Source organism: Phocoena phocoena, chromosome 16, assembly GCF_963924675.1.
Source record: "Phocoena phocoena chromosome 16, mPhoPho1.1, whole genome shotgun sequence".
In the NCBI taxonomy this organism is placed as follows: domain Eukaryota; kingdom Metazoa; phylum Chordata; class Mammalia; order Artiodactyla; family Phocoenidae; genus Phocoena; species Phocoena phocoena.
This window is the reverse complement of record NC_089234.1, coordinates 53,691,737-53,714,704: the sequence shown is the minus strand read 5'-3', so window position 1 is coordinate 53,714,704 and position 22,968 is coordinate 53,691,737. Positions and strand designations below refer to the sequence as shown.

General features: G+C 50.1%; 1 protein-coding gene across 2 annotated transcripts; it reads right to left on the bottom strand.

Annotated features, from left to right (window-relative positions):
* Positions 1 to 5,838: 5,838 nt before the first annotated feature.
* LOC136136182 (pulmonary surfactant-associated protein A) lies at positions 5,839 to 8,106 on the bottom strand. 2 transcript variants are annotated; one of them, XM_065894188.1, is made up of 4 exons: positions 7,920 to 8,106; positions 7,540 to 7,659; positions 6,690 to 6,767; positions 5,839 to 6,215 (listed from the first exon to the last, which is right to left on the bottom strand). In XM_065894188.1, exons 1-4 carry the CDS (start codon positions 8,089 to 8,091, stop codon positions 5,839 to 5,841), a joined length of 747 nt encoding a protein of 248 aa, XP_065750260.1. In that variant the 5' UTR covers positions 8,092 to 8,106. The 2 variants fall into 2 exon arrangements, with proteins under 2 accessions (XP_065750260.1, XP_065750259.1); XM_065894187.1 differs by having other exon boundaries at positions 7,540 to 7,599; positions 8,007 to 8,091.
* Positions 8,107 to 22,968: the final 14,862 nt, after the last annotated feature.

Genomic DNA, 22,968 nt, shown 5'->3' with positions numbered 1-22,968 from the left:
GCAGGAGTTGCATTTGATTCCTCTCCTTGTCTCCAGGGTGTAACTCAGGGCTGGGCACGTGGGGAGGATCCACTGAGAGAGTAAGAAGGGAAGCAGAGACCCTGAGCAGGGCAGGCACCAGATCAGTCTGCGGCTCCTCCACGCCTGGGTTTCCAGGAGTGTCTGGTTCTCATCTCCAGAGCCTGATCAGGTGGCCTTTTTCAAGTCACTGATATAACTTTTGATTCCTGCCTTCCCCCAAACTTACACCCACTCTTTGAAACACTTAGTCTCACCAAACAACTCTAGAGGTTTGCTTTTTCCCTGTGGTGGAGCAGGGGTAGACTCTGCCTTTCCCTGTGGTAGAGCAGGGGTAGACTCTGCCTTGTGATTGGTGCTTTGGTCCCTCAAGAGTCATCGGCCCTTGTGTACTCAAGTCACTGTGCCCTGTTCAGCAAGCCTCCCAGGTTCCTGTTACCAAGGAGGCTGCCAGGCACTGAGAGGGGCCCATTGTAAAGAAGACCCCCCTCAGGGGCTGTGTTTCCTGATGCCATTGACACAACTCCGAAGGGCACATAGGCTCAGAGGACAAAGAACTCTCAAACCCTACAGAAAATGAGCAGACCTCCCAGAAAGGTGGAAATCTGAAGCTGAGAGATTTACATACAACCAGGACCCTATACGTCCTACAGACTTAGAGGAAAGATGGCTTTAGAAGGAGGGAAGAGGATAGAACGGGAGGAGGGAGGGATATGCGCAGCGAGCAAAGGGACAATAAGAAATACTTGACCCTGGTGGGAAAAAGACCCCCCTCGAGGATGCATATCCATTGAGTCTGTCCTGTCATAGATCTGGGGTTTGAATTTATGCTTAGTAGTATGATTTTGCTATTATTATTATTATTAAAGTTTTCCCTTCATGCCAAGATGAAAAATTGTTTTTCAAGTGTCCCAGCTCATCACAATCTAGTGTAGCATGGGGACGTAAAAGCAATGGAGGACCTTACCCTTAACCCAGGCACCTCAGGATTTTCTCAGATGGAGATCAGGTAAATTTGAATTCACCTTATAAAAACGACTGAACACAGTAAAAAATAAGTAGAGTGAAATCTGACTGACACAAGACTCAAAACTAGGCCTCGGAATGCTGTCAACTCTAGACAACAGATAAACTGATAGTTTTAAAAAGACAGTATAGGGCTTCCCTGGTGGCGCAGTGGTTAAGAATCTGCCTGCCAATGCAGGGGACGGGGGTTCGATCCCTGGCCCGGGAAGATCCCACATGCAGCAGAACAACTAAGCCCGTGCACCACAACTACCTGCGCTGTAGAGCCCATGAGCCACAAGTACAGAAGCCCGCGCACCACAGCTACTGAATCCCGCGTGCCTAGAGCCTGTGCTCCGCAACAAGAGAAGCCACGACAATGAGAAACCTGCGCACCACAAGGAAGAGTAGCCCCCACTCGCCGCAACTAGAGAAAGCCCACTCAAAGCAACGAAGACCAAGCACAGCCAAAAATAAATAAATAAATTTAATTTTAAAAAAGACAGTATAAATAAGGAATAAAGAAGGAATAATAAATAAATAAGGAATAAATAAAAATTAAACAGTGAAACTCAAACTAGAATAAGGAAATAACTATAGAGCTATTAATAAAATTTCAGAAACGCTCGTTCTTTGCAAAAATAAACAAATTTGGCAAACATAACCCTGGTGGTTTGAATTACTCTCCTGATTTCCACATTTTCTTTTCGTAGAAATATATATCCATGCCCTTTGCCGTGGTACTTTGCAATGCCTCCCACTGGAGTATGTGGAGTAAACACCCCAACCCCTTTGATATTTGGCTTGGCCATGTGACCGTGAGCGGACACTAAGGGAGCAGCAGCTTTAAATGTGGGAAGAATATGTCCCCAGTAGCCACTAATATCAGAATAATGAAATGATGTGGAGCGAACAGGAACTCCCCTGAAAGCTTGAAGTAAAAAAAGAGCTATTAAAGTCCAGCCATGCATCCATGGTTAATAGCACAGTCCCTGGAATCTGACTTCCTGTATTCATAGCCCACTTCTGCCATGAACTGGCTGCATGATCTTTGGAAAATCACTTTAATCGCTACGTGCCTCAATATTCTCATCTGTAAATTGGGCGTAATAATAACGTCTACATAATAGGGTTAATGAGGATTATATGAGTTAACGGAAGTATAATACCTGGCACGTGGTAAGTGTGATGAGAGTATCAGCCATTAGACCAAGTAGGGTATCCCAGGAATGCAAAGATGGTTCAACATCAAAACATAGTCCAGTTAACTCACTAATTTAATATATAACAAGTTTAAGAATCTTAATGCAGATATGTACAATCTTGAGGCTTGAAGCTCACCCTTTTCTCGAAACTAATACATGCTCTCAAAATTCTTCATACCTATTCTTCCCTTGGCATACAAACTTTCTAGGGTTGAGTGAAAATATAGTCCAAATGATTACTGTCCCTTAGTTTTGTCACTAAAATCTGTTTTATCTCTGATTCATCACCACCCTGGCCATAGAGTGGTGGCTTCTTGAAGTGAAGGGTGGACAGTGCCTCCTCTCTTATTTTTTTTTTTGCACGTGTGGTTGGTAGAGAGAGTGATGGTGCCCAGGGTGGCAATACCTGCTCACAGGAGGCACCATATATCAGTGGGAACACTGCTGCTTCTCAGCCCATCCTAACTGGTTGTTGGGTCCCTCTGTATGACTGATTGTAAATGACAGCTCCTCCCAGGAGCTGGTCCTTCAGATAAGGGGCTCTGTAAAAGCCTCCAGCTGCCTGCTCCCTACCCTCAACATGACATCAGTGAACATTTCACTTCATAGTCTCTTGCTCTTCAAGTCCCTGTGTTCCAAGAAGCAATCTGCTCATGAGTAGGGCTTAAACTCTGGCTAGCTTCCATGACATCAACATTGGCAGCCCCTGGGAAATTCCATCCAAGTGGTGGAAATCCACATTGCCCCAGAACACACCTGCTAACAGTTCTATTCTCCCCCTTCTTCATCTCCCCATGCCTCAGCAAGATCAGGCCCTCTGCTGGTTCAGCTCTTCAGCAATTTTAGAACAGGAGATTCCTGCCTTAGGTGACTTAATGAGGGAAGGAAGGCAAAGTAATTCGGGCATCCCTATTTGCAAAGATTAGGAGGAGGATAGGACGGTCCCCTCCCCCATGCCACAGGGAGAGGAGAGGAAGGGATAAATTCCATTGTGAGAGTACAGATGTCACCCATGGAAGGTCAGCTTGCTTTCGCCTCCTTAGTCTTCCTTATACTGACCAACAGAATGCAAATTACTAAGCCACTCACGTTGAATGGCCCTCACCTTGCAGGTTCCATGGTGGGGTCCCTGGAACCCCCTGGACTCATTAAAAGATGACCCTTTTACTCTCACCTGTGGGCTCTAGATGCCAGTACCCAGGAACAAGAAATGACTCAACTCACACTTGACACCCTTTTGATGTTAACAGCTTAAAGGAAACGCCAAAGAAATCATCCGATAAAGCTCAGTACATATTCATGATGAAAATGAATCTCAGCAAACTATGAAAAAGAGGGAACTTTGCCTTGATAAAAGGCATCAGAAACCTAAAACAAGCAACTCCATGCTGAAACACTGGAAATGTTCTCATTATACATTCAATGCGCCCCTAAAGATAACATTTATCACTGAGTGTCTTCAACAATATAGAGGGTCTCCTGGTCCCTATAAAAAGGTAAGAATGATATATAAGAAATATAAATATCATGAGGAACAGGCAAAATTTCTGTCATTTGTAAATATAAGCATATATTTATAAAATGTGAGAATCAATTATTAGAAATATTAGGGGGAAAGTGAGAATCCAAAATGGTTGGATATACAATCAACCAAAAAAAAATCAGTAGTTTTCTTATAAACCAGCAATAATTAATTTAAAATGTGATAAAAATAATATAATAACAATTGCAAATAACACCATGAAGGGAGTAAAAATAAACCTAACAAGAAATGAGAAGACAACGATTTTCAGAGACTTAGACTGTTCCTCTGTAAAATACGGGAAATATGTTTCTCCGTACTTTTTTGAATTTGGGGGAAGGCTCAATAATTTGTGTGCTGGGCCCTAAGCTCATGTGGTAGGGTGACCAGATTAAAAATTGACATTCATGAAAGAATGAGAAATATTTCTGCTCATTCCCATCTGGTTTTGTGGATTGTGAACCAGAACTTCCTCTTGTCCCGAAAAAGAAGCATATGCAGTGAGGGAGGGCATTATGTGAAGGTGGGAGAAGTGGGGACCTTTCTGGAGATGGGACATATATATGGTCACCTCCTCAAGCAAGTAGAGACATGATCCAGTTCCCACACAGCCTTGGGACATGGGGGCCATGGTCCCTTTCCATGCAGTCCTGAGACTGAGGTGGCTCACAGAGCCCTGAATGCCACCACTGTTGGGCTATGGCAAACATCCAGGGGGCCGAGTGGGGAACGGAAGGCATGATATCACCACCCTCAAATGGAACATGTAGACTTAGATCAGGAGCTATCTTGATGCCAGCCATCAACACTAACGCTCACCTTTTCCTCCAGACGTTTCTGTAACTCCCCATCTGCCCATACAGCCTGAGGATGGGAGCAGGTTGCCCCTTCCACCCAACAAAGAAAGCTTAACCTGAGACTGAACTTTCCACTTTTCAGATAAGTGGGGCCCCAGAGCCAGAGTTAACTTGATTTCTAAAATCACAGAAATATTTCTTGAAACCAAAGCAATGGAAACTCATGTTAACATATTCATGATTTATTACACTTGAATCATCTCTGTTCAGTGAGAGGATGGGGTGGTGATGAGCATAAGCTTCAGGTTCAGGTAGATGGGTTTGAAAACAGCCTCTGTCACTTGCTCCGTGTAACAAAACTCAAAACATTTAACTTCTTTAAGTTTCAGTGTTCTTGTACAAAAAATGGGGAAAATAATGCTCATTCCATGGCACTGTGTGAAGATTAAATCATAGTTTATAAGATGTCTTAGAAGTGCTTGTCAAGGTGCTTGGTATATAGTATATGCTCAATAAACACCTCACTGAGGTCTGAAGTGGTGGGGATGTGTTCCTCAGCAGGAAGTTACTTGGGTAATGTCTGAGGTGGGGGTGAGATCTTCCCTAGAGGCATAGGCTGGCTGCTTTTAGGTCAGGGAGTTGAGTTGGTACCCCAAGAGTCAAGGGAGTGGATAATACATGCCAATCACTAGGGGTGGGTTGGCCTCCACCATGCTGGGGCACCACCCGGCCCTCTGACCTCATGGAGAGCCTGAGCAGATATGCCCCACAGACCTCAGGCTGCCAGATAATCCCGAATGTATCCTTAGCTCCACACATTTGGAATTTCCCAGAAGTCCACCCATCTATCATTATGCTTGCGCAGCACTGCTAAATCTTGATAAGGCTGGGCAGGCAGTGGGCTGCAAAGAAAGAGTAGAGGGGCCAGGAAGCAGGCACCCTGTGTGTGCTTTTGGAGGGAACCTCCATCCCAGGACTTCACTGTTGCCATCTATAAATGAAGGAGTTGGACAAGAAGAGGAAGAAAGAAGCCTCCCTCTCTTGCCAAAGGGCAAAGTTAGAGTGGCTGTCTAGAGTGCAAAGCTGAGAAGGGGCTCGGGGTGGGGGGAGTCAGACTGATTAGTAATCAAGGGGGAGGAGTCAGGGCCCACCGGGGAGTGCCGTGGCTAAGATACCTCCAACTCTTATAGCTACAAAGGTGTTACAGCACCTCATAGACCAGGTGGATTCCCCAGGACGTGGGCTGAAAGGCAAGGCAGGACCCTCTCCATCCTGTGGCCTTGGTGCCTGCTCAAAACTCACAGATGGCCAGTCGGGACTGCAGGCAGTTCCTGTCATTCCACCGGCCATCTGTGTACATCTCCACACACTTCTCTTTGCCCCGCCCCCCGGGCTCCCCTGGGTACCAGTTGGTGTAATTCACAGGGCTTCCATCCAGGTAGTGGAAGTCTCCAGCAGTGGGACCCTCAGCCAGGCCCAGGTAAGCATAAGTATTGTGCTTCTTCACGATGCTTGCAATGGCCTCATTCTCCTCTAGACTCCTCGGGGCAGCAATGCGTCCACCTACTCTGGCACACAACTCTCTAATGGCATCAAAATTGACCGACCGCCCATTGGTGGAGAAGACCTTCTCTCCCACTGCCAGCATGGACCCCTGCAGACTGAGGACTGACAGCAGAGGAATCCGGGTCAGGCCACAGGCCTCTTTGTTTCCAAGTCCTTTTCCTTCCCTTTATGCTCTCTGCCTTTATGCGCTTTGCAATCTCTTCACCTCTTCCTCTCTCTCCTTCTTCCCTCCCTCTTCCAATCCTAGTCTTTCTGGATTCCCCTCCATGCTCCCATCATTTAATTATCCATTCACCCATTTAACAATTACTTATTGACCGTCTATTATGTGCCTGAAACTGTGCAAATTCCTGGGATTCAATAGAAAGCAGTAGAGCCAGGAACATTGCTTCCCCAGGACATAGGGAGATAATCCATATCTACCTCGGTCTCCTCTGAGCCGTTCAAGGACATCTGAACAAGGACCTCCACGTCCACACTTGTTGGTCAAGTCTCTAGATTCTGGAGTCTGATGCTGAGGACGAGGAGAACTTATGGGAACCCCCTACCCTCTAAGGCCCCAAGGGATCCCCTTACCGCGCATCATCTTCAGGATTTGATGGCTGATCTCAAGGAGTGTGCTCTGGAGCTCCTCGTCTAGATGAGCTGGAAGCCCTGTAGAGAGATCCCCAACAAGAAGAGGGGCAGGCCAACAAAAACCCTCACTTGTGCCAAGCAGGTGCGAGCCCAGCTGCAAGCCTGCCATTCTGCCCTTCACTTGTCTAGAGCCGCTGCCCAGGCCCCAGGTCATAAGGGTCCCTGAGGTTGGAGTGTGTTTCCTACTCCCTACACACTTGTCCTTTAATGCAGCCTCGCACTTGCTCAGCCCCCTCTCTACTCTTCTTTCCTGCCACATCCTTTCATGGCTCTGTCTGTCCACTTCTGTAGGGTTTTCTAGTTTCTGGGCAGAGCTCCCTTCCCCACCTTCCAACCACGAGAGCAAATGTGGTTCTCTCTGACTCTCCTGATGGACCTTGATTACTGCTCAGAGCTCCAGAGTTGCCCTGGACATGCGGGGTTCCCAGTGATATCATCTGTCTGGTCCTTGGTCCACATAACCCCCTGCGCCCTCAGAATTCCCCTATGCCTCAGCACTAGGAAGTGCCTCCCCTCCTCGCAGTGCTGTCCCATTTCCCACACCTGACGCCCTATGTCTCCCCATCAGCTGTTGTGATGCGTGGAACACTTCCAATACCCACCAGTCCCTGCGCTGTGGCCCACGACCCAGACCCCTCTGATTTCTCAACCTCATATTCTCTTATCTAGGTTGAAACATATACCCTTTGGGGACTTCCGTGGTTTTGTCTGCTCCCCTTCATCCCTCAAGTAACTGACCACATGGGCACGGTGTCCAGTTGCTTCTGTCCACTGGCCACATCCTGCTCACCTGGAGGACCCCTCTCACCAGGCTCTCCCTTTTCTCCACGCTCTCCAGTGAGGCCAGGGGCTCCAGTCAGCCCATCACGCCCAGGGAAGCCTGGCATTCCTCCAGGGAGGCCCATGGGGCCTGCAGAGAGAGGGGGACAAGGATGTATGCTATCTATCATCCACAGTGGGTTGGGGCTGATGGGACTGGACCTCCATTATCAGCCAGGCTGACTCACCTGTCACTCCACGGGCACCTTGAGTGTAGACCCTCCAGGGCTGCTCCAGTCTAAGGGTCCCCGGAAACTCCCACCATCCAGCTGACCCTTGAACCCAGCCCAGAACCCTGGACAGCAAGTCCCCCTGAAAACAGGTCACTGTCCCTCAGCTCCCACTCAGTACCTGGAGGTCCAGGGTCTCCTTTGATGCCATCTCTCCCATCTCTTCCTGGCAGGCCATGGGATCCAGGAGTACCAGGGACGCCAGGGCTTCCAAGACAAACTTCCTTCATGTCGCGCTCAAGGCCAGAAGCCACCATCCAGATGAGGGTGAGGGTCAAAGAGCACAGCAGCATGGTGCCTGCTCCAGCGGCTCCTTCTGTAGGAGGGAAAGGCTGTGGCCCACCCGAAGCATTTGCCAAGGTCTCCCCTTGCTGTGCTTTGTCAAGATTCAGGCACATGATGGAGCCTGAGGGCCAGGGCAGGTACAGACAGGAGCTCTGGAAAGACCCATACTATCCTTGGAAACTCCCAGCATCATCTGATACCTAACATGGTCTCATGCCCCATCCCTCTGGCTGGAGGTGGAGTGGTACCTGGGCGGGTGAGGAGTTGTAAAGAGCTCTGGAGAGTCAGAGGACCTGGGTTCTAATGGAGTCTCTGTTCCTCGCTGTGTGACCCTGGGGAACTCACTTCACCTCTCTTGGCTTCAGCTGAAGCTTCTGTCCTGGAGGCCATCCTGGCCTGTCCCTCCCAGGCTGTTGGGAGGAAGGATGTGGTCAACATCCACTAGCTCCCTCTGTCCCTCATGCTCTCAGCTACCCTCCTTTTGAGTTCTAAGGGATCGTGATCCTGAGGATGAGGAGAGATGACCAGGGCCCAGGTCTTGGCCACCCCACGGTGCTCAGTGATAGGGAGTCCCCTCCTCCCTGCTTTCTCGGGATGCTTTCTCTTTGGCAGGCTGTTTCTCCCCCTGCCTCCACCCTGCAGGCCCTGCTGCATCCCTGGGGCCAACGGGCCCGGCCCAGGCGCACGGTGAAGTATGAGGATATTCGCAAGCCCATCTTCCTGTACGCGTAGTTAGGGTTCTGTGGAACAAGTCCCAGTGGTACCCAGCGAGGGCCCCTCCTTCCCTGCCTGACCCATAGTGAAGCCTGTGGCTGCTGGGCTGCTTCATGCTGCTGCAACCCTGGGAAAGACCCAGGGGATGGGGCTAAACTCACCCACACGAACAGAGCCTATGTGGCTCTCTGCCTCCAGATCTGCCTCCAGGTGGCGAGGTGGACGGCAACATTTATACTGATGTAGGCTACCGGGCTTCCTCTCCACCCCAGAGAGGGGCCTGCCACAAGGGCCTCTACTCCAGGACAGCCAGGCAGGAAGCTGCCATCTTGTTTACCCAGTACATTTCCCCACAGGGCACTCAAGCTGGAGGGCCACTTGGGAAACCCACTAAAGAGAAACTCCAGATCGGTAAGAAGGGAAAATTCCCATGGACCGGAGGCCACCCACTCTCCCTCCACCCAGTTTCCCCAAAGCAGTGAAGAATGAGAGCACTTATACGGGAACCGATGGAGGCACGTGGCAAAGGGAGCCCTCTCCCTCCTGGGCCTTGGCCTCCCGGTCCTGGCTAGTGACACGTTCGCAGCCCCAGAATCACGATCCCCCAAAAGCCCACCAGCTGGAGAGAACATACCAGGGCTGGACTCTTTTCCCAGGGGAGCAAAGAGGCAGGTCAGTGACATACAGGGCTTCCTCCTGGGGCCATTCCAGCTCCAGAGCCTCTTTGGCTCTTGGAAGTGTCCATAGGGCTCCAGAGTGTGCAGAGGTCACGTCTGAAGCCAAAGGGTGGTCAGGGTGAGCTGGAACAAGCTGTCTGTCATGGGGCGTGGCTCCCCACTGAGCCCCCAGCTCTTGCTTCTGGGGCCTGCAGCTGAGTTGATGGAGCATGGTTCACAGGTACAGGTGAACCTTTGGCGGGTTCCCCATCCCTCCGCCCCGGCAGGCTCAGAGGTGGGGAAGCAGGGCGGGGGCTGGAAGGTCACAGGGGGACAGCAGTTTCTGTCTCGGCCTTGGTGATGTCTGATGACCTGCAGTGGTGATTTCTTTAAGTAGTGGAATGACACGTGAAGCCTTAATTGATAAGATTCCCTCTTCAAGCCACTTGATGAGGAGGGAATCTCTAACGTAGGGATGGTAACGATGGGGAACGGAGACAGGAAGAAGTCGCCACGCTTACCTGTGAGTGGTCTGAAAAATCTTGGGATCCTCAGGGAGAGTGGGAGATATTATTTTTATTTAAAAACATGAAAGAGTATCACGGGGTATTTTATTTAATCTTTTAAGTCACCCGTTTAACTTAAGTCACTCACGTGGATTAATGCCAATATATTAAAGTATGTCATAGAAATTCTAATAAAATGACTACTTATTTATTTACCTGGCCGTACCTCCTTCTTCATCCTGTGTTCCACCACTCTCCTTCTCCAGCTTCTAAGAGGATGCTCCAAGTTCGCGGAACTGAGCGGTGCTTTCCACGTCGCTCTTCCTCTGAGCACGATTCTTCTCTTGTCTGGAGTGTTCTGACCGCCTTTTCTGCCACACACAGAAAAGGGTGGATGTCATACAATATTTGCCTTTCTCTGTCTGACTTATCTCACTTAGCATAATGTCCTCAAGGACTATCCACGTTGCTGCAAATGACAGGATTTCCTTTTTTCATGGGTGAATACTATTCCGCTGTATGTATATACCACTATGTATACACCACATCTTCTTTATCCATTCATGTATCGATGGACACTTAGGTTGTTTCCATCCTTGTGAATAATGCTGCAATAAACATGGGAGTGAAGATATCTCCTTGAAAACCTGTTTTCATTTCCTTTGGATATATACCCAAAACTGGGACGGCTGGATCATACAGTAGTTCTGTTTTTAAATTTTTGAGGGACCTCCATACTGTTACCCATAGTGGCTAGACCCATTTACCAGTTTATAATCCCACCAACAGTGCACAAGGGAACAGATAATTTTTTACTGTAAGTATGCAACATTTGGGACGTACTTATACTAAAAAATTATTCATTGTTTATCTGAAGTTCAGGTGTCGTTGGGCATCTTATATTTTATCTGGCAAACCTACCTGCAGGTACCATCAAGCAGAGGCTCTGGGTGAGGCAGGAGAGACCTCCTTTGGCTTGCTGTCATCTTATGGGTTTAGTCTGGGCCCACATTGTCAAAGTTGCTGATTTTTGGCTCAGATACAGATGAAAAGTCTTCCTGACCTCTGTGTGGCTATTGAGCAGGGGCTGAAGTGTGGAGTGTATGGGTTACAAATGGGGCTGGTATTTAAAACAAACCCCAGCTCTCCTGAAGCAGCAGGGAACATCCAGGAGCCGGGGGCGGGGTGGGGGGGGGCGGTGAGAAAGCCCAGGATTTGCTTTATCCCTGCCTCCACCCCGACTAGAATGACTCTCCCCAGGAGTTTCCATGGCTACATTGGGAGGGAGGACAGCAAGGTAAGACACAGTAGGACACAGCAAAGGAAGGGACCAAGTGTGGCTGCAGCTCCCAACCAGCCTTCCTGGGGATGAGTGTCCATCAAAGCAGGGATGTTGACCAAGTGCACAGGCTTCTCACAGAGTCTAAGTGTCCCTTTCCCTGGGGCAGTGGGCCCCAGATGCCTTGCAAACCACATGTGCAAAGCCCAGAGAGGAGACACCAGCCAGGGCTCAGGCCCTGGTGGTTGTTTACATGAGGCTGCCTGGTGGAGACAAAGCTGAGAGCAGCCGGTGGGACGGGACAGGACAGGCAGACTGCAGGGGCAGGGAGGGGTTAGCAGCAAGCAGGCTGGGGTTCTCCCCAGGAAAGATGCAGGGTGGGCTGCACCTGGATCCCAGCCTGAGGGAGCTAGAGAAACCGTCTGCCACCTACACTGTGACAGGAGAGAACTTTCAATGGCCTGCAAGCTTCTTCATGGACAACACTTTAACTCCAGTGCACCACAGGATCAAGGAGGCTCTGGTCTTCAGAATCAAACAGGTACATTAGCATGTGCTCTACGCAGTCACAGCTGTTCCCCTGGGAGGAATTCCAGGCTTAGGACAACATGGGATTCTTTTCGCCCTGCTTCACGGAACAACAAGCTTCTGGTCTGATCCCAGCCTCGTGTTTTCGCTGGAACTGAAGGGACTTTTCCCATCATGGATCTCCCCATTCCTCCCCCACATTCACTACGTTCATCCGGGGCCTCCACTGTCCTCAGAGGACACCTGAGCCCACATCCTGACACCCACGTGACCCCCCCCGTGACAGCCTTGGCCCCCTCCTGGCTCACCCAGGAGCCAGGCCCCGGAACACCGTGGCGTCCGCTGTGGGAGTGTCCACAGAGCTCTCTAAAGAGGCTCCTTCTTCCTGGTCCTACAGCCTGGATGTGTTCTACTCTCTCGTGTGCAGTGCCCTTCTGTGAGTCCTCCTATATTTAATTAACCTCAGATTACAGCAACAATACCTCAATACATTCATTCTAGACTTTTGAAAACATTTCAGAAGGGACCAAAGCCTCTCGGCATTTAGGCCTGCAACGCTTGTCCCAGTGATCTGGGATGTCGGAGCGATGTCCCCTCAGGCCAAGTTGTGGGCCTAAGACTGGCTATGGTCTGGGTTTCATTTTCTAAAAGACCTGAATGTTCAAGAAGAGAGGGCATTCTCCGGAGCTTTCAGCTTAAAAGTGGCTCAAGAATGGGGCCGAGAAGGAGGTCTCAGCACCGCCCACCCTGCTCCCTCGGGGCATCCTGAAGGGCAGCCAGACCACAGGCTGCTCCACCTCATTGGGCTGAAGAGATGATAAAAGACGACAGCTCAGGTAGAGCTCCTGGCAGGGTGACTGGTGTGGGGAAAATCTGATCCTTGCTGGAGTGTCCCACATCTGTAGAGGTGAAGGGACCAGCTCCTCAGGCACCCGTCCAATGCCCGCCCTCTGCGGGGGCAGGCAGGGCTTCCCTGGCATCTGCATCACTCCTAACTCTAGGGTCTTCTTCCGAAACTACCCCCTGGTGTGTGGTTGCTGCTTTCCAGGCCCCTTGTAGCAGAGGATCTGTTGGGTGGGTGCTGGAGTTGTTACTCACTGACCCAGGAGAAACTGACTCCAGCTTCCAGTCAACATGTATTTAAAACAGCTTCAACCAAACACATCTTGGTTTACTGGGAGATGGTGTTAATATAAAAATTATGACTGTGAGTATAAATATAAAAAACTGAATTTGTGCTTCATATATGACCCGAGCCAGAGGAACTCAGCCCTCTGCAAAGCGAGCACAGCCCCACCATGTGCCAGAGCTGGGACTCTCCTAAGCTACACGGCTGTGCCCCAACTCAAGACCAGAGGGCACATGCTGGGCCATGGACCCCACACTGCCCCAGGTCAGGAGCCAGGCCTGCAGGGACATTCAGAGAGGCAGGGCCTTCAGGAGTGCAACTATGGCAGGTGACCACTGCAGGGCCACTGGCCACCAGCCACATCTGCTTCCACCACAAAGCCTTGTCCCGGCAACCCAGCGGTACTGTCCTGGGGCTGTGCCCACTGCCATGGCTTGTCTGTACACAGCCCTGCAGACATCCGTAGGACAAACACGGAATCTGCATGAGATCCTGACCCAGCATCCAGCCTGGTCCGAGGAGCAACAGGGATACTGAAGCTGGAGGAGAAAGAGCCTCTGCCTGTGAAGTGCGGAAGGGTAACCTGAGGATGAGTGTCTCGGATAAACATGAACCAGGGAAGGGAGCAGGTGACTAATCACAGAGACCCACAGGACGCAAGCACACCCTGCGAATGCAGAGGGAACCGAGAGACCAGCAGAGAGCCATTGCACACAGCTTGAGGTCCACCCCAGAGAACCAAGGAGAGTTAGCCAGATTGGGAGAGACACATGAGAGGAATAGAGGGGCCCACGGCGGGAAGGAGACCCAGGCTGGTACATGTCACAAAAGGCCAGGGAGTGGTAGGACACAGTGCCACAAATGCTGCTGCCTGTGCCTCACACTCTTATGACCCTGGGGAGAATCCTCACTCAGGAAGCCCGCGGTTCCCAGCTGTGCCCCTGAGGCCTGGCTCGCTGCAGGGTGGGGGATGGCGCCTGGGCCCGGGGCTTCAGTGTCCTTGATCGGGAATTCCCATTCCCTTCTAAGTTCCACTTGAGAGCAGACACAAATGTTGGATGGCATCTGTGTCCCCCCTGGTTTCCTGAAGAACCTGAGGGTCAATCTCTCATGTGCATAATCCTTCCCCACCCCAAGAACAGTACACCCCTAACAAAGGAGAAAGAAGGGGGTACTCTCTGGGATGAGAGGGGGCACAGGCACACCAAAGCCCTGAGAAATCTGATCAGACTGACACAGGAACATTTGCCTCAACTGGACTTTTTTGTTCCAGAGAGATGGAATGTTGAGGAAAGGGTTCTGACCTCTCAGGGGCTGTGAATGGCTTCCGTACCTACAGAGAGGAATGGTGGTCCCTGAGTTCTGAGGCTTATCATCCCCAATAGAACTCAAAAGAGGGAGGCTGGCCTCGATCCCACGAGGAATGTATGGGTCAGCTCTGCCCTCCGGTGGCTGTATGAAAAACTTCAGTCAAAGGAGAGGATGTGCAGACAAACATCACACATCACCCTCCATGTTCATTGATTCCACCTTCACGGGGGGCTACTTTGTATCAGGTGCTGTGATAGGCCCTGACTTTAATCCTCTGACTCCCCTGACTCCCCTGGTTGTATCCATGAGGATTATTCCCTGCTTCCTCCTGACCTAGTCTGATACAGAGTCTTCACCCTTGTGGGCCTCCCTTTGTCAGGGCTCTTCTTGCTAATCATCCCATCCCTGCTTGTCCACAGAGGCTGACTCAGTGCTGTGCCCCAGAGAAGGCTGATATAAACCAGTGTCCATTCCTGAGCACCTGCTAGGTACATTTACATCTACCATATCCCTCCCAGGCTCACTAGAAGACAGGGCCCATCTTTACCCCCTTATAGCAGAGAAGGAAACTGAGTCTCAGTGAGGTTCCCATAACTTACTAGAAGTGCACAGCCTGCAGGTTCTAGAGCCTGGTTTAAACGTCTTTCCATCTGATCCCACAGCATCTTAGGCATGGCTTCCCTGAAGATCCAGTGCATTCTTGGCCCACAGCCATGGCTCAGGCCCTGGATGGGCTCCTCCTGGACTGTCACTCTGGCAAGGTGGACCTCATCCAAGCCTCAGGTGCCTGGACGGCTTACTGTATCCCCCAGAAGCTCGAGCCTTGCTCTTTGCCTAGAATCCACATCCATCCCTGGACATGCTTGATCCTGGCTCAGCTAGACTGAGCTCAGCAACTTATACCCCAGCCTTCAGCCCCAAGGCTGCTGGCCCAGAGCTTGGTACAGGCTGCCCCCAAGGCCCTCAGCAGGTGCACTGCACAGCCAGTGGTGCCACTGGAGCAGGCTCTTTGCTCTAGCTGAAAAGACCCAGATGCCCTGGAGAGGTGGAACAGAGCTGAGAATCCCAGCCTGTACCCACCTTCCGCAGCCCTGAGTAACTGAGTTCAGTCCAGCCCTGGCCAGGGACCCTGACAACCAGAGGGCAGCAGCTCTACTGGGCCCAGAACACCAGGAGCCCCCTGGGCCCCTCATTCCACACACCTGCTCCCCACACAATCAGCACAGCCCAGCCATTCTTTAATCAACTACAGAGACCATGACATCATCCCCACTGTTCTCTTATTACCCAGCAACACAGAAGCATCGGCAGAGAGAAGGTGTTCTGATATTTCCAATGTCTCTGGTGGTTGAACTCCTCCCAGAGAATAGTTGTTTAAGAAATAGTGAATTGTGTCATCAACTTAAATTTAACCCGTTATATTTTCTAGAAATTAAAATATGAAGAGAATCATTTAAAAACCCACTACTGGGCTTCCCTGGTGGCACAGTGGTTGAGAGTCCGCCTGCCGATGCAGGGGACGCAGGTTCGTGCCCCGGTCCGGGAAGATCCCACATGCCGCGGAGCGGCTGGGCCCGTGAGCCACGGCCGCTGAGCCTGTGCGTCCGGAGCCTGTGCTCCGCGACAGGAGAGGCCGCAACAGTGAGAGGCCCGCGTATCGCAAAAAAAAAAAAAAAAAAAAAAAAAAAAAAAAAAAAAAACCCACTACTTACTAAATACTATCCAGAAGTTTGTTTATAATACTATTGAGATACAATCTGAGAAAAAGTAAAAAACTTATGTAAAAAGAGTTCTTTAAACTAAAAACAAATATAGATAATTCAAAATTACATTTGGACAAAGGTGAGCTATTATAGTGGGCCTTGGGGTGATTTGGGATTTGGTCATGAAGCTAGGAGGTAACTCATTTGCACGTTCTGGATGAGCGTGTTCAGGGAAGACCCAGCCCCCGAGGGAGGACGACGGGGAGGACAAAGACCCCTTGGTGAGAAGCCAGCTCAGGGCCCCGCCTGGGCTTCCTGGAGGAAGGGGTGGAAGAGAACATCCTCCCACCATCAACTCCACATGTGGATTCACTTGACAGCGTGGAGGAAGAGGAGGGGCAGGGAACGCCTGGCAGCCACGGAGGGAAAAAGTGGGGGGAGAAAAACAAGGGCCCAGGGCTCGGGTAGCATGTGCTCCCTGAGAAGTGCTCCATCTGGATCATCAGATGTGTGACCCAAGTCTAGAAGCTCTGTTTGTTTGTTTTTTAAATTAAACTATAGTTGATCTGTAACATTATATTATCTTCAGGTATACAACAGTGATTCAATATTTTTATAGACTATACTCCATTTAAAGTTATTATAAAATATTGGCTGTATTCCCTGTGCTGTACAATATTCCCTTGTCACCAATTTATATTAAAGATAGTGCTTTACCTCTTAATCCTGCCCCTATCTTGCCACTCCCCGCTTCTCTCCCTATTATGGTAACCGCTAGTTTATTCTCTGTATCTGTAAGTCTGTTTCCTTTTTGTTATATTCATTCGTTTTGCTTTTTAGATTTCAAATATCAGTGACAACATACAGTATTTGTCTTTCTCTGTTTGATTTATTTCACTAAGCATAATACTCTCCAGGTCCATTCATGTTGTTGCAAATGGCAAAACTCCATTCTTTTTTACGGCTGAATAATATTCCATCGTCAATACGTACCACATCTTCTTTTCCATTCCTCTGTTGATGGACACTTAGTTTGCCCCTTATCTTAGCTGCTGTAAATAATGCAGTTATGAATATTAGGATGCATATATCTTTTTGAATTCGTGTTTTTGTTTTCTTCAAATAAGTACCCAGGAGTGGAATTGCTGAATCATATGGTAGTTCTATTTTTAATTTTTTGAGGAACCTCCATACTGTTTTCCATATACCATTCCCACAAATGGTATATGTACTAGGGTTCCCTTTTCTCCACATCTTCACCAACATTTATTATTTATTCTCTCTCTCTGTGGATTTTTTTTTTTTCAGTCATGCCACGCAGCTTGTGAGATCTTAGTTCCCGGACCAGGGGTTGAACCCGGGCCATGGCAGTGAAAGCACCGAGTCCTAACCACTGGACTACCAAGGAACTCCTTATTTATTCTCTTTTTGATCATAGCCATTATGACAGGTTCAAGGTGATACCTCATTGTGGTTGTGATTTTCATCTCCTGATGCTTAGTGATGTTGAGCATCTTTTCATGTGAATGTTGGCCACCTGTATGTGTTCTTTGGGAAAATGTCTGCTCAGGTCTTGTCCATTTTTTTTATTGGGTTGTTTGGGTTTTTTTTACATTGAGTTGTAAGAGCTCCCTTCTGGCCTGTGAAGTTTCTGCAGAAAAATTGGCTGATGAGGGTTCCCTTGTATGTGAATCTTTTTTTTTTTTTCTCTTGCTGCCCTTAAAATTCTCTTTAACTTTCGCCATTTTAATTATCTTGATATACCTTGGTGTGGGTCTGTTTGGGTCCATCTTGTTTGAGACCCTCTGTGCTATCTGTACCTGGAAATCTGTTTCCTTCTTCAGCTTTGGGAAATTTTCAGCCATAATTTCATCAAATACATTTTCTACCCCTTTCACTCTCTTCTCCTTCTGGGACTCCCATACTGTGAACGTTAGTATACTGGATGTTGTCCCCAAGGGGCTGCCCCTCCTGCTGGAGAACATGCACAGCTCCGAGTGTCCTCACACCCCGCCAGAGCAGCAGGACGAGGCCCAGTGCTGGGTGAGGACACGATCCAGCCACTTCTCCCAACGAAGGGAAGGGGAATCGTGCCGCCACACCGTGGTTCCCATCCTGCCCGGGGACGGGGTCTGCCCTTTACTGAGTGGGGATCCTCAGAAGTGGCCTCACCCGCCTGAGCCTCAGTTTCCTCCTCTGTAACCTGGGGATCTGAATGGTCCTCTTAGGCTGCCATGATCGCCTCAGCAGCTGCAGCCTTGGCTTGTGCAGGACGGGGGCTCCTCCCAGCCCCCGTGTCCCAGGGCCATCTTTTGGGGGCTCCACAAAACCCCCTAGAGGTAGCCCCCTCAGCCTTGGCAGCAAGGGAGGGAGTCCTGCTCTTAGGAGGCCAAGAACAGACGTGGGCTTCCTGAGAGTCCCCCCTCCCCCCGACCACCCTGATCCGGTCAGCCCACACGGACCTTGCCCTCCTGCTGTCCTCAGGACAGGGTGTGGCCACCTGACCCATAGGTCTGGGAGCAAAGCACTCCCTCCCTATCTTGATGGCACCTCTGACCCAAGGGTCAAACCTGACACACATGGCATTTAAATTTCAAGAAAAAAGAAAGAAGTACCCTCCAGAAAGTTTGTAACAAGTCACACCTACCGCATTTGGAAATGCACATTTCCTTACGTCTTTGCCAGCCCTGGATTTTAAGAACATTTCCCCCCAGCCATTTGTTCGCCAAAATACAATATTGCATTTTTAAAAAGTTATTCCTTGAAATGTGCGCCTTCGAGCAACTTTCATTTCTTGTGGTTTCTTCCATTTCTTTAATTACATGTTTATTCCTGTCCTTATACTTTGTCCATTTACTTCTGGGGTTTTGGCTGCTTTCTTATTGATCTGTGGTTCATTAAATTTGACATCATAAATATTTTCCATTTGTCAGTTATGTTTTATCTTTGTGGGTTTTTTCACCTAATGCACAAGAATTTCTTTTATGACATCAGATTTAGCGAATTATTTCCCTTATGCCTTTTGAGTCTCACACTGTCCTGTGACAGTCACATCAAATGGGTCTGCTGTAACCTCCCATATTGTAAGGGGACGTCCAATGCCACCTTTGACGCGGATTTTGGGGGCTGTAAACTCCCCTGTTCCCCCTGGTTGGTTTCCTCTTCCAATGAATTATTTTCCTCCCCACATTTTTTTGCATCTAGGGCTGATACGAACTGAACTCAGAATACAGCCCCTCTTCCTATTTCTCCAAAACCTCTTTCATGAAGATGCCAAGGCAGTAGACCTCAGAGCCCAGGAACCAGGTGTCTGTCTCAGTTTTTTTTCCCCACAGACTAATTGAGATATAATTGACATATAACATTGTATAAGTTTAAGGTGTGCAAAGTGCTGATTTAACACACTGCACAATGATTACCACCAGCGCATTAGCTCACACCTCCATCATGTCATGTAGTTACCGTTTCTTTTTTGTGGTGGGAACGTTTAAGATCTGCTCTCTTAGCAATTTTTAAGTATATAATACACTGCTATTAGCTATAATCACCATGCTATACATTAGATCCCCAGAACTTACCTTTTAACTGGAAGTGTGTACCCTTTAACCAACATCTCCCCACTCCCCCATCCACTCACCCTCCCACCCCCTCGAGCCCCTGGTAACCACCATCCTACTCTTTTCTGTGAGTTTGGCTTTTGTAGATCCCACACGTAAGTGACGTCATACAGTGTGTGTCTTTCCCCGACTTACCTCACTCAGCACAACGCCCTCCAGGTTCATCCACGTTGTTGCAAACGGCAGGATTTCCTCCTTGCTCATGAGTGATGTTCCACTGTACATATACGACACATCTTCTTTATTTATCCTTCCATTGGTGGACACTTAGGTTGTTTCCACATCTTGGCTATGGTGTCACTGCTTCTTACACTGTGCCTGGGTCACATCTGCTCTGGGGAATTTGTCCCAGGCCAAAATTTCTCCTGAAGTTTCAATTTCCAAGCCTTTCACCCCAGCCACCCACGGCTGTTTCTCCCATTCGCCTTTCATTCCCCCACCCCTCCATCCACCACCACCTCTCAGACCAAACTCCCAACTCCCCTTCCTCGATACCCGCCTCCGAGTGCCTCCCCATCTGACGTCACCTTCCTCTGGACCCTCTGTGGGAAATGGGCTTTGTCATATCGTGCCGTTCATTCCCTGTTCACTTCCAGTGTTGAAACATTAAACTGCCAAGTGATTGCTGTGTAACTACTCACGGTTACAGTGCTCCTTCCTAACAAGTGCTAAAACACACACACACACACCAAACAACAAACCTCCACACAACTCTGATGAAGGATAGTAACCTACATCTACATCTCTGGGCACCTGAGCCTGGCACAGAACCCACCGGAGGGCAAGCAGGATTCGCAGCGCCTGCAGAACCTCTTTGATAAGGGGAGCTCAGGGAGCAGGAGAGATGGGCACACCTAGGATTCATTCTGATATGACTACATCGAGCACCTTCTCTGTGCCAGGCCCTGCACTGGAGCCAGGTATGAAATGGCAAACAAAGCAGCCAAGGCAAGACCTCAAGAATTCTGAGTCTGGGGCTTCCCTGGTGGTGCAGTGGCTAAGAATCCTCCTGCCAATGCAGGGGACACGGGTTTAAGTCCTGGTCCGGGAAGATCCCACATGCTGCGGAGCAACTAAACCTGTGCGCCACAACTACTGAGCCTGCGCTCCAGAGCCTGCGAGCCACAACTCCTGAAGCTCATGTGCCTAGAGCCCATGCTCTGCAACAAGCCACCGCCGCGCACCGCAACGAATAGCCCCTGCTCACCGGAACTAGAGAAAGCCCGCACACAGCAACAAAGACCCAATGCAGCCATAAATGAATGAATGAATGAATGAATGAATGAATAAATAAAAGAATTCTGAGTCCTATGGATGCGACAGGCGTGAACAAGCAAGCACTGCCACCCACAAGGAATTACAGCTTTTGATGGCTCAGGACGAGAGTAAGATGGCCATCATTTACGGAGGATGTTTGGGAGAGTCTTTCTGGAGGGTGATTAGTAAACGGAGACTGGAAGGGTTCGGAGGAAACACCTGTGAAGAGACGAGAGGGTGGGTGGGTATAGGAGGAGACACGAGGGGTTTGGGCCCCAAGGTTAAACGAGGAAATCACATATTTACACATTATACACACTGAACAAGAAAGAAAACATGGGAGTAGAAAGGGGAGGTTACCAAGGAAGGGGTTTTTCAGAAACACAGAAATTTCGTCTGAAACCTACAGGATGAGACAGAGCATCCATCCAAAGGCAGAAGAAGTGTATCACAGAAAGAATGGCACTTGCAAAGGTCCTGGGGCAGGAGTGAGTGGGGCCTGTTTGGTGAAGCCAGGGAGTCTGGAGTGGGGTGGGTGGGAGAGCCCAGAACGAGGGCAGACAGATGGGTAGTGGGCAGGCACATGGGACACTGAGAGCTAATACCTGGTGTATTAGAGGTACTCAAGGATTACAACTGGGGTGCGAAACACGGCCACATTATTTTAAGGAGTCTCCTTTCCCCAGGTCACCGACAACCTCCACGTGGCTGAAGTCCCTGGGCACTCGGAGGCCTCATGTCACGTAAGCCGCTGGTGTCATTCCACGTGGGCGACCCGCACTCATCTTCACTTAGCTCCGAAGGACGCTCCCCACCCCCACAACTCTCCTGGCTTCCCCCTCCCCCATACCCACCCCCGCTCCCCCCACCCCCCACCCCCATGGCTCCCTTCCCGTCTCCTTTGCTATTTCATTTCCCTGACACTTGACACTTGGGAACTTCACGGCCCAGAAAGGGCTTCCCCTCCATGCTTTCACTAATTATTCGGCCTTTGCTGCCTCCAGAGCCATTGTTCTACCACCTTCCCTCCCGGGCACATATCCTAACACGGCTCTCGTGCATCTTTTATGTGTTCTCATGTGTGTTATTTTCTAGGAAAGGTAGTCATTGCACAGCCCAGGCAATAGCCGCTAGAGCACAGGTCTCCTCTCTCTGCCACACTCCCAGGTCTGTCCTTCCTGGCGCCCTGGTCAGCCTGTCTTCCGCCGGGGTGTCACCAGAACCCTCTTTCCGCAGTCTCTCCGTCCTCCGGACGTTTCCCCAGAGCTGACCCCCTCCCCACCGCCTGCTCTGACCACGCCCCAGGACGACCTCTCCGGGGGCTCCTGCGGGGACAATCTCTCATCCAAACGATGGTCTGTTAACTCTCCTCACGAGACGTGTGAAGGGAAACGTGCACCCGCCGAAGGCCTGGCTCGTCTCTCTGCCAACCAAGCCCCTTCACTCACTCACCTCACTTCAGTCCACCGAACCGGCTGACCAATACGGCACGAGCGCCCGCCTCGTGCCAGGCTTACTGCATACAACACGCAGGGAGGGGCAGCAGAAGGAACCGGGCGAGGACAAGGGGCACAAATGCCTGACGATGGAGGGGGCACACTCTGAAGCCACCTGCCAGCCAGGTGCCCTCGGCCACACTGCCATCCCACTTCGGGCCTCAGGGTCTCCACGTGTGACACGGGTTTGCTAGGAACGCCTGCCTCCGGGCGGCGTGCTGCAGAATGAGTGATGCCGCAGGAGGTGGCACGAGACGCCGTAACCTGTGCTGGCTGGACCCCGCACACACGGGATCGGAGGGACCCTGGCTGGCAAACCCTGAGGGCCGGACACCTGCTTCGCTGCGGGACCGGGATCAGGTAATGTTACTTGGAGGGGAGGTTTCTAGGGGGTTGTAGACAAAAACTAAGCATAGAGTAGTTGCTCCTTGTGTTTTTATTCACCGGTTTAGCAGGAACTATTAACAAATGGACTCTAGTTTCATATAAACAGTGTTGACCCAAAAAAACCTTGTTTCTCCAGCGGGTGGGGAAAGTATAAAATTCTGAATTTTCACTTCGAATATGGCCCAGGTTAGAGGAACTCAGCCACCTGCAAGGCTGAGCCTCCCTCTCCCGAAAGGAACTCAAGACTTCCTGGGTGACCTGGAGCCCTGAGAGAGACCTGAGCTTCCGTATCACACACACCA

What these genes read in the sequence shown, in the direction of transcription:
- LOC136136182 (XM_065894188.1), bottom strand. Translation starts at nt 8,091, where the DNA reads ATGCTGCTGTGCTCTTTGACCCTCACCCTCATCTGGATGGTGGCTTCT. An exon ending in TGGTGAGAGGGGTCCTCCAG is followed by an intron (nt 6,768 to 7,539) that starts GTGAGCAGGATG and finishes ATCTCTCTACAG; the next exon opens with GGCTTCCAGCTCATCTAGAC. An exon ending in AATCCTGAAGATGATGCGCG is followed by an intron (nt 6,216 to 6,689) that starts GTAAGGGGATCC and finishes CTCTGCTGTCAG; the next exon opens with TCCTCAGTCTGCAGGGGTCC.